Source organism: Poecilia reticulata, linkage group LG22, assembly GCF_000633615.1.
Source record: "Poecilia reticulata strain Guanapo linkage group LG22, Guppy_female_1.0+MT, whole genome shotgun sequence".
NCBI classification, from domain to species: domain Eukaryota; kingdom Metazoa; phylum Chordata; class Actinopteri; order Cyprinodontiformes; family Poeciliidae; genus Poecilia; species Poecilia reticulata.
Genome location: NC_024352.1, coordinates 17,485,587 through 17,499,230, shown reverse-complemented (window position 1 = coordinate 17,499,230; position 13,644 = coordinate 17,485,587). Strand labels below are relative to the sequence as shown.

Below are 13,644 nucleotides of genomic sequence, written 5' to 3'. Positions count from 1 at the left end.
GCCCAACAAGAAGACGCCGGCTTCTTATCACTCTCCTCTCAAAAATAAAGAAAGAAACAAGAAAAGAAGAAGCGGAGAGGGAAAGTCGGCTCACTCATTTTTTTTTTTTTTTTTTTTTTTTTTTTTTTTTTTAAAAAAAAAAAAAAATACACAACTGACCCCGAATAAACGTTTGTAGTTGTTCTCTGAGTAGACCGCCAGTATGGAGACCCCAGAGCCGATGTTGACCAGCAGCACTGGAAGAACAATTACTGAAAATGTGAAGAAGAAACAGGAGATGTATTATAAAAGCAGTGACAGTTACAAGTAGTTTTTTTTTTTTTTTTTTTTTTTTTTTTACATTTCAGGAAAAAAAACTTTCCACCTGGCTCGAACGCATTCGTTCACTTTGCAAAGCATCTTAGCTGCTGAAGCTTGCTTAGCAAATCTTTCAAATTTATGCAGATGTGTTTTGGGTTTATTGACTAATAAAAATGTGCTTGTGTGTGTGTGTGCAGATTACAACAGTGGACAGATTCCAGGGTCAGCAGAATGACTACATCATCCTCTCGCTGGTCCGTACCAAAGCTGTGGGACACCTAAGGTGATTATTGCAGCGCATGTGAAGCAGAATAAATGTACCTGATAACAAAAAACGCCCCCAAAAAATCTCAGTAGCCGTGCTACAATATTACCTGTGTAAATGCAACTTCTATTTATGTAATGCTATGCCTTTATGGGAATGTTTATTTATACTTTTATTTAATAGATACAATTTTTAATAGTATAAAAAATATTTTGATTTTCATACTTCCTTTTCCATATCCTTTTTTGTGAAGTTTTATCCTTCAAGCCATCCACCTTTAAATCCTGGCCACCATAAAGACAGCTGCAAAAAATTACTTGCACAAGAAATTTAGCCAAAAGAAGATTAAAATTGTCTCTAAAACCATGTCTGTCCCATTACGTGCCCCTCTTCTTAGGCCTAGACCCTCGTTTGCTCCTGACTCGCTCTCCCTTCATTCCTTATTCCACTGATGTGTGGTCTAGTGGCCTTTCTGCTGCCATGAAATCTCAATGAGCTCCTTACACTTTATATGCCACATGGTTTATTATCAGGGAGCTGAGGCTGAACTCATCCACTGCACTTCAGTTAGCTATGCTGGCTATTTGCTCTGGTATACATTAGCTACTGTTGGAATTGCACAGCTCACAGCTTTATCGCTGTATTGGACAGCCAACAAATTGGTACTCCAGAGCAAATAACAAGCCATTCCTTTTAGAGCTGAATTCTCTCTCTCTCTCTCTCTCTCTCTCTCTCTCTCTCTCTCTCTCTCTCTCTCTCTCTCTCCCCCTCTCTGTGCACATCAGCCCTCATCTTGGACGAGTTAGGTGGCAGAAACGAGACACTTAAAAGGCCATTTTTTATCTCACAGATAGGGAATTGACTTGATGTCCCTGACAATAAATATACTTTATCTTTTTTGGCAGCGCATGCTTCTCTCTTTCTCTCATCTATCTGATCTTGTCGCACACATTTCACACCCTACCATGCCCACATTCAGAGTGCTTCTGATTGGTCAGTGGATGGCATTGCAGCAGTTCTGTGGATGATTTCTGGCAGCACTGAACATCAAAGTCCTCAAAACCCAGTTTTCAGTCAGCTCCATACTATTGGTGATAATGCTCAACAGGAGTGTGGCTTCTCCTGTAAATATTGAAGCATGTATTCTTATTTCATTTGGGAATATTGCAGAAAGTGTTGCTTTCCAAGCCTGCCAGATTTCATCACATTTCATCAACTTGGAGCCTGCATGAAATTATTAAAAAACTCTTTCTTATCCTGAGATTGCTACTTTTTGAGATTTAAGTAAACAAGGCAATACTGTAATTTTACCTCAGTTATCATTAATACACATGTGACGGGACAACAGTGAAATAAAGAAAACTATCAGACTCAGCCAATCCCACAGCAATAAGATCTATTAGGAAATTGGGACTAACAGTTAGCTGACTCATCTTATGCAAATGATAACTCGAACGTTATTATTTCTTGTTCTTTTCATCCAAACCCAAATAATCCTTCTTGATGTTTGTCACAGACTATTTAATTAACACTCATATCAATCCAATACACACCCAGTCAAATGCAGTTTGATCCTCGTCATTATTCACCACAGTCAAATTCAGCAATCTCTTCTCCTGAACACCACTGGGTGCAGCGTTGCATATAACTTGTGCATCAAAGATGTCTTTCAACAATGTCTGTCTGTCCACAAACACAATAAGCTCTTCTGCCATTTCACATGCTTCAGAGTGATGATTCTGAAATATTGTGTCATTTCATTCGTAGACATGGAAGTAAGCCGCTTCTTATGTTCTGCAGTTGCTCATATAGTTGAGTGACACGGTTCTACTTCTTCTAAAGGCATCTGGACGTTTTCTTTTGCGAGAAATACAAATTTGGCTGCACGGAAATATTTGTGTTTGCCAGGAACAGTGATGGCTAGGAAGCTCCACCCCTCACTGTTTTTAAGGTATATATCTACCTATTTTAATTGCATTCAGTGAGCTAAAAGCAACATGACAGTTGATTGCAAGCTTTTGTTTCAAATGTTCTAGTTAATGCCCTAAAAATGTGGTATTTATACTCCAAACATGGGTTGGTATAAGATTGACATGTTGTACTAACCTTGTTTTATCCTGAAGAGCAGGTGTGTTTTTTTTCCACCCTTCCTGTGGTTCTGCTAAGCCAGCTTTATTTACGAACGCTTTAATGTGTGTGGAACATGACCATCTTGATTGGTGATTTATGAACAGCCAGAGGCGACGTGATGAGAGGTTCACCTTTCCAGTTTCATTAAGAAAGAAATTGTTGAAAATTATGTAATTTTTTAAAAATATTTCTTAATTATATCTTTTTAATTTAAGTGACTTTTTTTATTGATTTAACTTTAGGAAATTATTTTAAAGGGCAAGAAGCATAATCACATATTTTTTAAATAAAAAATTATGCAGAAGTTCTGCCTTATTCACCAGTTTTTATCACTAGTCCTTTTATCAGCCCTTCATCCTTCATCTATTTAATGTCCAACATTTCGTTGTGATCGCTAAGCATACGTTGGTTATGATTACTAGCAAACACAGTCTCATACTTACATTTTTTTTTAAATCTTAAAATATTTTTTCATAGGATTTCGTATCCCATTTAAATGTGCCTCTCAAACAGTTGTCCTTTAGTCGCAGTAATATAGAAACAGCAAATACTTTTCACACTACTTTCCTTGCGGTTCGTTCATATGTTAGAGGTGCCGTTACCTCTTAAAGGATCACTGAGATATACCGGGATGACTGTGGTCTGCCACTGACTTCACCCTCACGAGCCACGCTCCTCTTCCTCTCCTCTGATCCTGCTTCTCTCCTCCTGGCAATCTGCTGCCATGACAACCAAAAGGCATACAGCCGACCATATGATGAACTGACCCTGGCTTTGACAGGAGAATCCGTCCCACTGATACACACTGGCACACTCGCATGCAGGATCACACACTTTGACAGGGAAGCACACAGACGCACGCAAACACGTGGACACACAAAAGGGCAGCTATTCGTCCACTTTGCCCCATCGTGTCACAACACAGCCCAGGTGGGCATCTCTCAGCACTGCCATGTCCACAGGCTACGATGATTGGCTCGAGTCCTCCACCGTATGGTTCAGACTCTTTTTTTTTTTTGCATATAAAAAAATTATCCTTTAGTTCTCCAGTTTGTAGCAGTGAACCTCTTTTTTGAACTATGCATTACTTTCTGCAATAATCTTGATATTACGCTGGTATGAGCTGTTAAAGTACTATACGCCACACAGCAGCTCCCTAAAGCATTTTTTCCCTTTTTTGCATATTCATGAAACTCATCATGCATATTTAAAGGATTACTTCTCTTAATTTGCCAAGTTGTTCAGCTGGACTTATTTTACACTTTAGAATACATTTCCATATTCTCAAAAAAGTCCATGATTTTATTTTATAAATGCTCCATCATAAATATGAGTTATATCCTTATTCTTCAGTGACAAAGTGCAGCCATTGTTTACCGTTTCTGCTTGGATTTGTATGGTTTGCATTAAATTTATTGTAACTGTAGCATACAGTAGAGTAGGTGGATGCGGTGCACATTCAGTGTAGTTTTAGTGCATCTTGCCTTTGGGTTCATGATGTGTTCACATGCAACTCTGCCTGTTTTTCTTTCCAAACCTGCGTTGTCAAGGAGAAATACTAGAACAGTTCTTTGCCACAGTATTCATATCCCTCAAACGTTGTCACAAACTACAATGTTGGGACGACGGTGGTCTTAAATACTGGCAAGAAGCCACCCTGAATTTTAAAAAACTAGTATCTGTAATAGAAAACTTGTGTCTGTCAGCATCTACGTAAAAGGGATTTTAGTAGAATTAACATTGGAAACAGAAATGCTAATACTCTTGAAGGGGGGCTGTATTTAGATTTTCTGTTGAGTTCCTTGACACCACAGTACATTAACAAATGTGTTAGAACAAGCCAAGTGGGATTTTTTTTTCTCTTCATAGAGAAATTACTCCTCTGTCCTTTTTAATCTCTTAATTCTCTTAAATGGCAAGAAAAAGTAACCTAAATCTGCCCCTTCCTCTACTCTCCCACTTCCTCTGCTTATGTTCCCTCTTGCCTCCCTTTATTTTTCGTCTTCTATATTTGTCCCACTCACCTAGTCCCTCTTATCCTTCCTTAAACCTCCCCTCCTCCCACGCTACATTGCCTTTTTTTCCCTCCGTCTTTACTGTATCCTTTAACCCTGATTTAAGTTTTAGCTATTCCTCTGTACATTCTCTTCCCCTCCCACTCATGTCTCTTTGAATATACCCCCCCCCCTTCATGTCAAACCAATTCTGGGCTGTTTTTTAGTTGTTTTTTTTCTCCTCCCTCCACAGGGATGTGAGGCGTCTTGTGGTCGCCATGTCAAGAGCCAGATTGGGTCTGTACATCTTTGCTCGGGTGTCACTGTTCGAGAACTGCTTCGAGCTGACTCCCGCCTTCAAGCAACTGACTGCCAGACCACTGCAGCTCCACATCAGGCCGCACGAGTACTACAGCCAGGAACAGCATGTATGTACATCCACATGCATGCTCTGCGCTCTGGATCAATTATTCTCTTGTAATCCGTTTACCTTCCTTATCGCGAGTCAGGCAAATGCACCGAGATCCATGCTAGTCTCCTCTTCCTTAAATTATTTCTCCATCCGGTTCCACTCGACCATTATTATTATACCTTCTGCTGCTTTTCCCAGAGAGATTGATCCGTTAACATCAGTGTGCAGGGGCCCTTTGTGAGTATGGGAAGCACAGGCCTGGCTATTTTTAACTCCCAAAGATCTAACAATAAAACCTTGGGCCAGACCAGCGTGACACGGCTGTTGTCTGGTCATCTCAGTGGCTGGTGCACTGTGGCAACAGGGCAGTCTAAAATACCCCACAGCCTCTGACACTTTCTCTGACTCTCGAGCGTTCATCCCCACGAGGGACAGCTCTTTTGGGTACACACATGCGGCCCCTGCTTAGCCTGTCCATCTACAGTCGGTAAACCTTTGCTGCTGACACGCACACGCAGATTTTGTCTGACACCGCCCGACCAGAAGGATAACAAGCAATTTGGCCTGACTTGGTCCACAGGAGTATTTGCACACAGTGTTGCAGCAATGCAGTTTACATTGTACAGATACATAATTATATTTTAAGATCATTTAAATTAATTAATTTGAAAAAGCTATCCAGACTATCATGGTCATATGGCAACAACTAACTAATAAAAATCATTCAATTAGTAGCTGTTGTACAGCATTAAGGTGGCCAAAAATCTCAAAACTTTTTCTGTTCTGAATTGAAGACATTTAAGAACAGATGAGAACTAGAGTGACCAACACGTTGATCTGAAAAAGGTTATAAAATCATCTTAGGTTATTTGGGACAGCAGTGAACACCAATGAAGACCATTATATTTAAACTGAGACGAAATAGCGGAGTGGTGAAGATGTTGACAACGTCACTGCAGGTAAATATTGTGATAAAATGAGCAGCAACTGCTGGCTGGAAACTGTTGGGTAAATCATTAACTCATTCCGCAAAGGGCCAGGTTGGTTAACAAAGGTTTTTTTTTTCTGGTTGAAATAATCATTTGAAAATTGCTTTTTGCATTTACTCCGATTAGCATCGTCTGTTCTTACAATTTATTCTGTGATCTGAAGAGGTTAAATGTGACAAAAACAGAAGAGTCATATAAGGGAACAGTTGATCTTTCATGACGCTGCATGTTTAGTGAGTTGAATTACAGTAAAGCAACATGTTTTATTAACTTTTTGCTACAGAGAAATCTTCCACATTTAGTTGTAATCAAGTGACTCAGACTTTGACGTGATGCCAGCAGGATTCCTGTGAGGATCTTCTCTGTTAGCAAAGCAAAAGTCTATCAGCAGATAAAATATTCTGCTCATCTCTCTCCGCAGTTTAGGCTGCAAGAAGTGGTCTGCTTGCTAATGTTGTGGAATTACTGACTCTGCATTCTGCACTTGGTTTCATTAGCCAGTGAGAAGTGGTAGCTGCAAGGAAAATTTGTGTTTGGGGGATAAAATGTAATTTCCTCACTGATTTTGCTGTAAATCTATAAAACCTCCATTGGTAACTTAATGAATGATCCCTAACAAGATACAAGGAGTTTTTGATTTCATTACTATTCTGAATCATCAAATTGCCTTTTTCTCCTCCCCCTCCTCCTCCTCTCCTTTAGAGGGATGAGCAGCCTGACCGGATCATCAAGGACATGCCAGAGATGACAAACTTTGTGTACAACATGTACATGCACATGATCCAGACCTCCCAGAAGTACAGACAGGTAAACACCTTTCAGTGTCATTTTCTTAGAATGTAAAAAAATCATAATAATTATAACCACTTCTGACACTACTATTCTAAAAAGTAATGTTCACTTCCAACCAAGAAATAAATAGCATTTTTATTTACAAGTGTCAAGAACAACTCTTTTCATTTTACCAAAATTACTGCGTGAAAATATTTCATTTGTTAGAAATCCTTGTGTGTTTTTGGCTTTCTCAGCAGCGACAGCAGAAACTGGCTATGCCTCCACAACAATCTCAGGAAGACGCTGCAGTCGAGACAGAGCAGGGTAGCTCCGCAGAACCACAGCCAGAAACTCCCATGGAGCAGGAAACACCAGGAGCTGCAAACCCCGAGCCAAACACAGAGAAGGCCGCGGAGGAAGAGGGGGACCAGGAAACAGTCGACCACACGAAGATGCCAGAGCATCCGGGCAGAGACAGCGACAGTGAGGAGGAAGAGGACGACGACGAAGAGCAGTAGCGGATCCGTTAGTGGACTGCTACACACGGACAAATTAGATTTCTCATTGAAAACGTGTGACGACATTGATACTGAATCTGTTTTCTACTTCTCAAAGATCCTTGTGATGTTTTCTTGCTTTCTTTTTTTTTTTTTTAAAGCAGATGATTTTTGTAACCATTAGTACTTTATTAAAAAAAAGAAGAAAAAAAAAAACTAAAATCGTTTTATTTATACTGGCTTGTTTCTTCATGTGCAGCTACCAAAGCTGATAATGCACTTTGCCTCCAAACATAATCATCGTCGCGCTCTCACTCTATCAAATAACCTCTGTGTCATGATACGCTCATCCATTCATGGTAACCTTAACTCTGCTGTGACTGGCTCAACCCAAACCAGCAGCGCTGGCTGCTACTAAGCTGCATTTATAGGTCAGTCACTTCACCCAGGAGCCTGTGTGCATGCTGGGGGATTTCACCCTGCCCTCGAGAAGCACAGTCACTCAACCAGCAACAGTAAATCCTTCACCATTCATACATCTGTGTGCAGTACCGAAGACACGCACTTCCGCTGCAGAGCGGTTCCTACGAGGGACGAGATCGGCTGAAAGACGACATATTGGTGTTGAAATCAAGAGCGGCATCTATAATCCAGGTTTAAAGCAATGCTTGACCGTTTAGACATAAACTCTTAATCATAATTAATTTAACGGGGTTCACAACCCTGCAGGCGAAAACGCAGACTGGAAATGTATTCATTTTCATGCACGAGAGGTTGGTCGTCGTTACATCACACCTCAGGCTGCCTGTTAGCGCAGCAGGTCAGCTTGCACAGCTGCTTGTGCCTCGGTCAGTTCAGGGACCTGCTGGAGAACCGTGTGTTGATAGATGTGGAGAGACACGTTTTCTGCAGTCGACTGTAAAGCCATGAAAATTCTTTTGTCTGTTTTTCCGCCGTATTGTGTTTAAAATTTAGGGCAGTCGAGGTGAAGGTTCACTGGACTTTGCGGGGGCAGTAGTGGGTAGGGCTTTCTGTTTCCTGGAGTAAGGATTGGAATGATGGTTGAGTGCCTGAAAATTCATGCATTTGAGCTACTTGCCCCTCTGATGAGCCTAAATGCAAGTTGAGTTTAATTCAGGGTTGGGTTATAACAATTACTAAGTTCTCTTCAAAGCTGGTTGCAGATAATGGAAAAAATGTGTAATTGTAAGCATAGATCTAAGTCCAATTGAGATGTCTCAAAAGTTGATGTTCACAGTTCATCTCCACTCAGAGTGTGAGCAATTTAGAAAAGAAGAAGTGGAAGTCAGGGAGGCTACATAAAAATGCACACCGACCTATTAAAAATCCATGAATCATTTACTTTCCACCCCACAATCATCCGTTATTTTATCTTTGTCAGTCACATAAAACCTCAAGGTTCGCGACATCTCGCTATATCACCAAAGAGCTGAAGTCTCATGACACCAGGCATATCCTTCCCCTGAGTCACATGAATAGCTTCATTGTGCAACGGCCTCCCTCCGATCAGACGTCCCGTTAGCTTTTCGCTCAGCCGGCCTTATGACAGTCCAGCTGCTGTGGCACCTCGTTGGAGCAGATTAGAGGCAAACCGGTGGGAAGTGACTACTGCTTACAAACATCTTCCCTGGAAGTCTGAGGAAGGATCTGGGAGAGTTTTGTCCGAGCGTGAGGAAAAGCAGCCGCTCAGTTCCTCCAGAACCTTGTCTGTGCTGAAGGTGAACATGTCTTTTATACTCACAGGACAGGTATTCTCTAGGTTAATAGCTATTTTTTGCAAAGCTGACACTCCTAACATTTTGTTTAGATATAAAATTGCACTAACTGCATTTAACATAACAGAAGTAGATTGATTGTTGCTGCGCTTCCTGTCGAGTGATGTGTAATAATAAGATTTATTATTAAATGTTTTGTGGGATTTTTTTTGTGAAAAAGATAATTTCATAATATCTAAGAGTTTACAGCTGTATAAATTTCAAAGTTTTAAATTGAATTTTTTTTAATCTGATATCAGTAATCTTGTAATTTTATGCGCTGTTCTTCTCCACTGTAAAAACTTGTAATTTTGTTGCTCATTTTTGTGTGTTTTCCCTCTCTTTTCAACATGCTGGTGTTTACTAAGAGCACGGGATGCACCATGAGACACGCTCGTGCAAGAACATGTAATTTATTGGCCAACCCTACATGACAGTGCTGTCAAAACAGGAAATTACACGTTGCACGGAGTTAAGGCAGCAGTGCCTGCAGGGAGTTGGTGGGGGAGAAATCTGACCACTGTGTCTTAAAGCTTTAACAAGCTTAAAGAATCAACCTGACAGCACACAATACTTTCACACTCATAAAACCATCAGATCTACTATCTTAACTTCAAGGCTGGGCTGCGGGCCAAGTTTTCTCTGGTGGATTTTTATCGCAGGAAATATTTAAAGCCACACTCCGCATTTGAAACCCATTCAAAGTGGTGACAAAAAGGAAAAGTTGAGACCTGCACACTTTACCAAGTGAAACTTTGTCTCTCTACAGATGATGCAGCAGGCCGAGAGTAGCAGCACATTACAACTCCTGGTCGCTGTTTATCTGTGCTGACAGTTCTGCTTATTATAAAGGTCCTGAATGATGTTTGCTGATCTGCTATTAGTGGGTGACTAACGTGCCTCTTCAACACCGTGTCATTCAATGGTCAGTTGACCTCGACAGACAGGCATGGTGGCTATCGCTCGGAGCTGTCAGCATATCGGGCTTTGTAAAAGCGACTGTCTGATCCCGACAAGCTCTTCTAGATCAACAACAATTCCCATCTCATACCGATAATCTCTCACCACAACAGAAGAACATTTACTTCTTGTCCTGTGTGGTCTAAATAGTCAACCTCAATTATTTTCAAAGCCAGATGCAAGAACTAATAGTGATAGAGTCACACACTATGAAAATTAAACTCGTTGCAAAAATATTTAAGTTTTGGTACTGTTAAATTGTTATGCTGGTAAGCTACGTACAGTGGAAAAAGAAGTCTAGACACCCATTTCACTGTGCCATGTTCTTATGATGTTTTTATAATGTAACTGTATGCTCTCTCCTACGAGACACAGGATATGACTGTGTTCAGAAATAACCACCACATTCTCACCTAGTGTCAAACAGGAATCAGTTCACACCTAAACCACGAACGACAAATGACGTTCAAATTGAATTCCATAGAAAAAGAGCAGTCAGAGAGACGTATGACAATGTATCAGTCAGGAAAGGGTTAGAAAACAATTTCCAAGCACATAAAAAAAATGGCATTTTAACCGAGGTCTGTAGACTTTTTATATCTACTGAATTAATGTTGCGCATTATGTGAAATTCTCATCAAACCATGTCCTTTCCTCTGTAGTTGATTCTAAATGACGTTTTAAATGCATGTTGTTATTTTTGTTGTTTTTTTTTGGTACAAAACTATTCATGCCACTGACCCATAAAATATATCTGTAAGCAATTTGTTTCACAACTCATACACTTTTTCTTCACAGTTTACTCTAAAAGATGTCATATTTAAGTTAAAGTAAAAGTATTACTTTTTAGTTAACATAGACAGAATTTGCGCATTACCATCTTCTATTTTTGAATTCAAGCCCTCTCCACGTGTTGCACTTAGATATAGGTGACATGAGACAAATAAGGAATTCTCCCCTGCCAGTTCTTGAGAAAAGTAGTAATTTGTTAAAGAGGAAACGATCTCAGAAAGATGGTGTTACACTAGAACTGGATCAAAGTTGAAGCAGTTTATACAAATTCCTGTCTATGTTTTAATTTGTATTCTAACCGATTTCTGTTTTTTCCTGTAGACCAGGATGGCGAGTTGTGGCTCGTGTTTCTGGTGCATCATTTGGCTGGTGGTGCTGCTGTGCATTGGCTGGCCAATCAGCATCACCTTAGGCGGTCTCTATGGTCTCATCAGCCCCCTCACCACCTGCCTTGGCCTTGATCGACTTTCTGACTTACTGCTGGAGGGGGCCAACGTGGGCCGGACCTGTGCCAACAACATGAGGCACTGCAAGCCTTTGTGCTGAGAGTCACCCTGAGTGATCAGGACCTGATCACACAGGGGGGGGGTCACACAGGCAACCCCCGTTCCGTAGCGACAAAGCTTCTTCACAGAGATAGGAGCCGATGGTGTCTGTTTTATTTTGTAACGAGTGGCATTTGACAATCTGGCATTCTGTCTTGTAACCTCTGCGACCAAAAAAAAGTTTGAACGCTGGTTTCCACCTCTGCTGTTAACACCTAATTAACCTCGGATTTCAGTTTGGTGCGCAAGAAAATAGGCTTTGCATTCATGGTCCATGCTCTCTGTATAATTCACGGTGACACTGCGTGCGGAAGATAAGAATGGAAATGGCATTTTAACAATAGAACTGTTTAGACTTGTAAAGCACTGCACTGAAACCTAGAATGTGATTAAAACTGCTTTGAGCTCGTCCTCTGTGGTTGCTGATTGACTCGTACTGTGTGCTGTTTAATTAGGAAGCAAACAGGAAAAAAAATGTGACGGTTTGACATATGAACAACGTTTTAATTCTTATAACACACATGCTGTGTTTAAATAATTAATTTATTCAATTCAGTTCCAATACTAGAATACTTTACTAACTGAAAAGGAAAATCATAATTCTTTGTTTTATACACATTTCTTGAGAGAGATTTTATAGATGGGTAGTAAGAATCTTCTCTAGCGGACAGTACTACATCAATTCTTAAAAAGCTTCTGACTGAAAACCCCTTGTTGTTGCTTCACAGCCTCGTAAAGAACATGCTCAGGGTTGACGTAACGTTCATTTTATGAAGAATTCATCTCTGCACAATCATCTCCAGAGGTTCTACAGCAGTCCTCAGAACAGAGCAATTCTTCTTTATTAGCGTGTTGAGCTTTTTAAGGCCACTGGCTCTGATGCTGCTACCTCAACAGATGATGACAGAAGAGATAACACCGTCCACAACAGACTAATAGATCTGCAGCGTCTTACTGAAAACATCTAACCTTTTGCATGATCACTACAGTCTACTCTTTCCCTACTGCTACAAGCAGCAGCACCAAAATAAAATGTTTTTAAGACCACTGAGGGAAAAGAAGTCTAACTCTGCTTTGTGTATATATGAGTTGATGACATGCTATACATCCAAATACCTAACCAAGAATCAAGCTGATCAGATGGCACTACAAGACTTCCATTTTCACACAGATTATAGAATATTTGGTTTGAATCCTGACCTTAGGTGCTTGTGCCAGACTTTGACCCTGATGACCCCATGATGGATGCTAAAGTGACAGCCAATGAAGGAGCAAACTCTGATGATGAGTTTGCTCATCATCAGAATGGTTTCATATTGCGTATTTGACAGTTGTAGAATTACCGAATGCCGTATTCTTAATGAATTTAAAGGCTCAGCATAAATCCTGAAAACCTTTTTCTGTTTCTGACTGCACTGCACTGCACTGCACTGCGTTGCAGAGTGTCTCTCTGGTGTAGGCTAAATGGTGGCGATGGTAGAAGCTGTGCTGAAATATCACCGTCTGCCTTATCAGGTTCTTTGTTAGCGATAGTCAAGTCTACACTGACACAGATGTATGGCATGAGCTGCAAAGTGGCTCTTCTAACATTCAAAAGCACAAACAAAGTAGCTGAAATCTTACTAACACAAAGGGGGAGAAAGCTAATAAACTTGAAGAGTAAACTGAAGACGTTCCAGCAAAATTTCAAAGGACAAGCTATAGTGTTGGGACCCAAACGGAATATCTTTCAAAGCACATCATAACATCTTTTAATGTTATTTTAGGAATTAACTAATTCATACACAGTCCATGACTGTAACTAACTGTGACTTTACAGAAAAATAACAAATGTTCTGAAAGTTCTGGCTAATGGTTCGGTTCACATATCCAAGCTTCCATCTTTTAAGGGGAAACTTCTTGAAAGTAAACTGAGTGCTTCTAATAAAACGAAAGCTTGAAAGCAGTTAAAGGTTCTTGGGCTTTTGGGACTAAAGTTTTGACAGTCTGGGTTCTTCTAAGTAAAAACTGATGTCCAGATAAATTCCTGTAACGTTAATTAATCCTCCGTCTGTTTCCGTTTGTGTCCTGCGCGTTCACATTCATCCAGTTATAAGTGCTCACAAAAATTTTTATGTATTTAGTGGGCGGGAGGGTGGGGACGGACGGATGGACAGATGGATGGATGGACGGACGGACGGATGGATCTGCTTGGTAGATTTTTTTTTTTTT

At 40.4% G+C, this 13,644-nt stretch overlaps 1 protein-coding gene across 1 annotated transcript in view; it reads left to right on the top strand.

The window, feature by feature from the left end:
- Positions 1-7,542, top strand: part of aqr (aquarius intron-binding spliceosomal factor) — a 46,972-nt gene extending 39,430 nt beyond the window's left edge. The window contains exons 33-36 of the mRNA XM_008399793.1: positions 498-583; positions 4,943-5,117; positions 6,793-6,897; positions 7,119-7,542. Coding sequence (XP_008398015.1) covers positions 498-583; positions 4,943-5,117; positions 6,793-6,897; positions 7,119-7,382 — 630 coding nt within the window. The 3' untranslated portion in view covers positions 7,383-7,542. The remainder of the gene's footprint in view (positions 1-497; positions 584-4,942; positions 5,118-6,792; positions 6,898-7,118) is intronic.
- Positions 7,543-13,644: the final 6,102 nt, after the last annotated feature.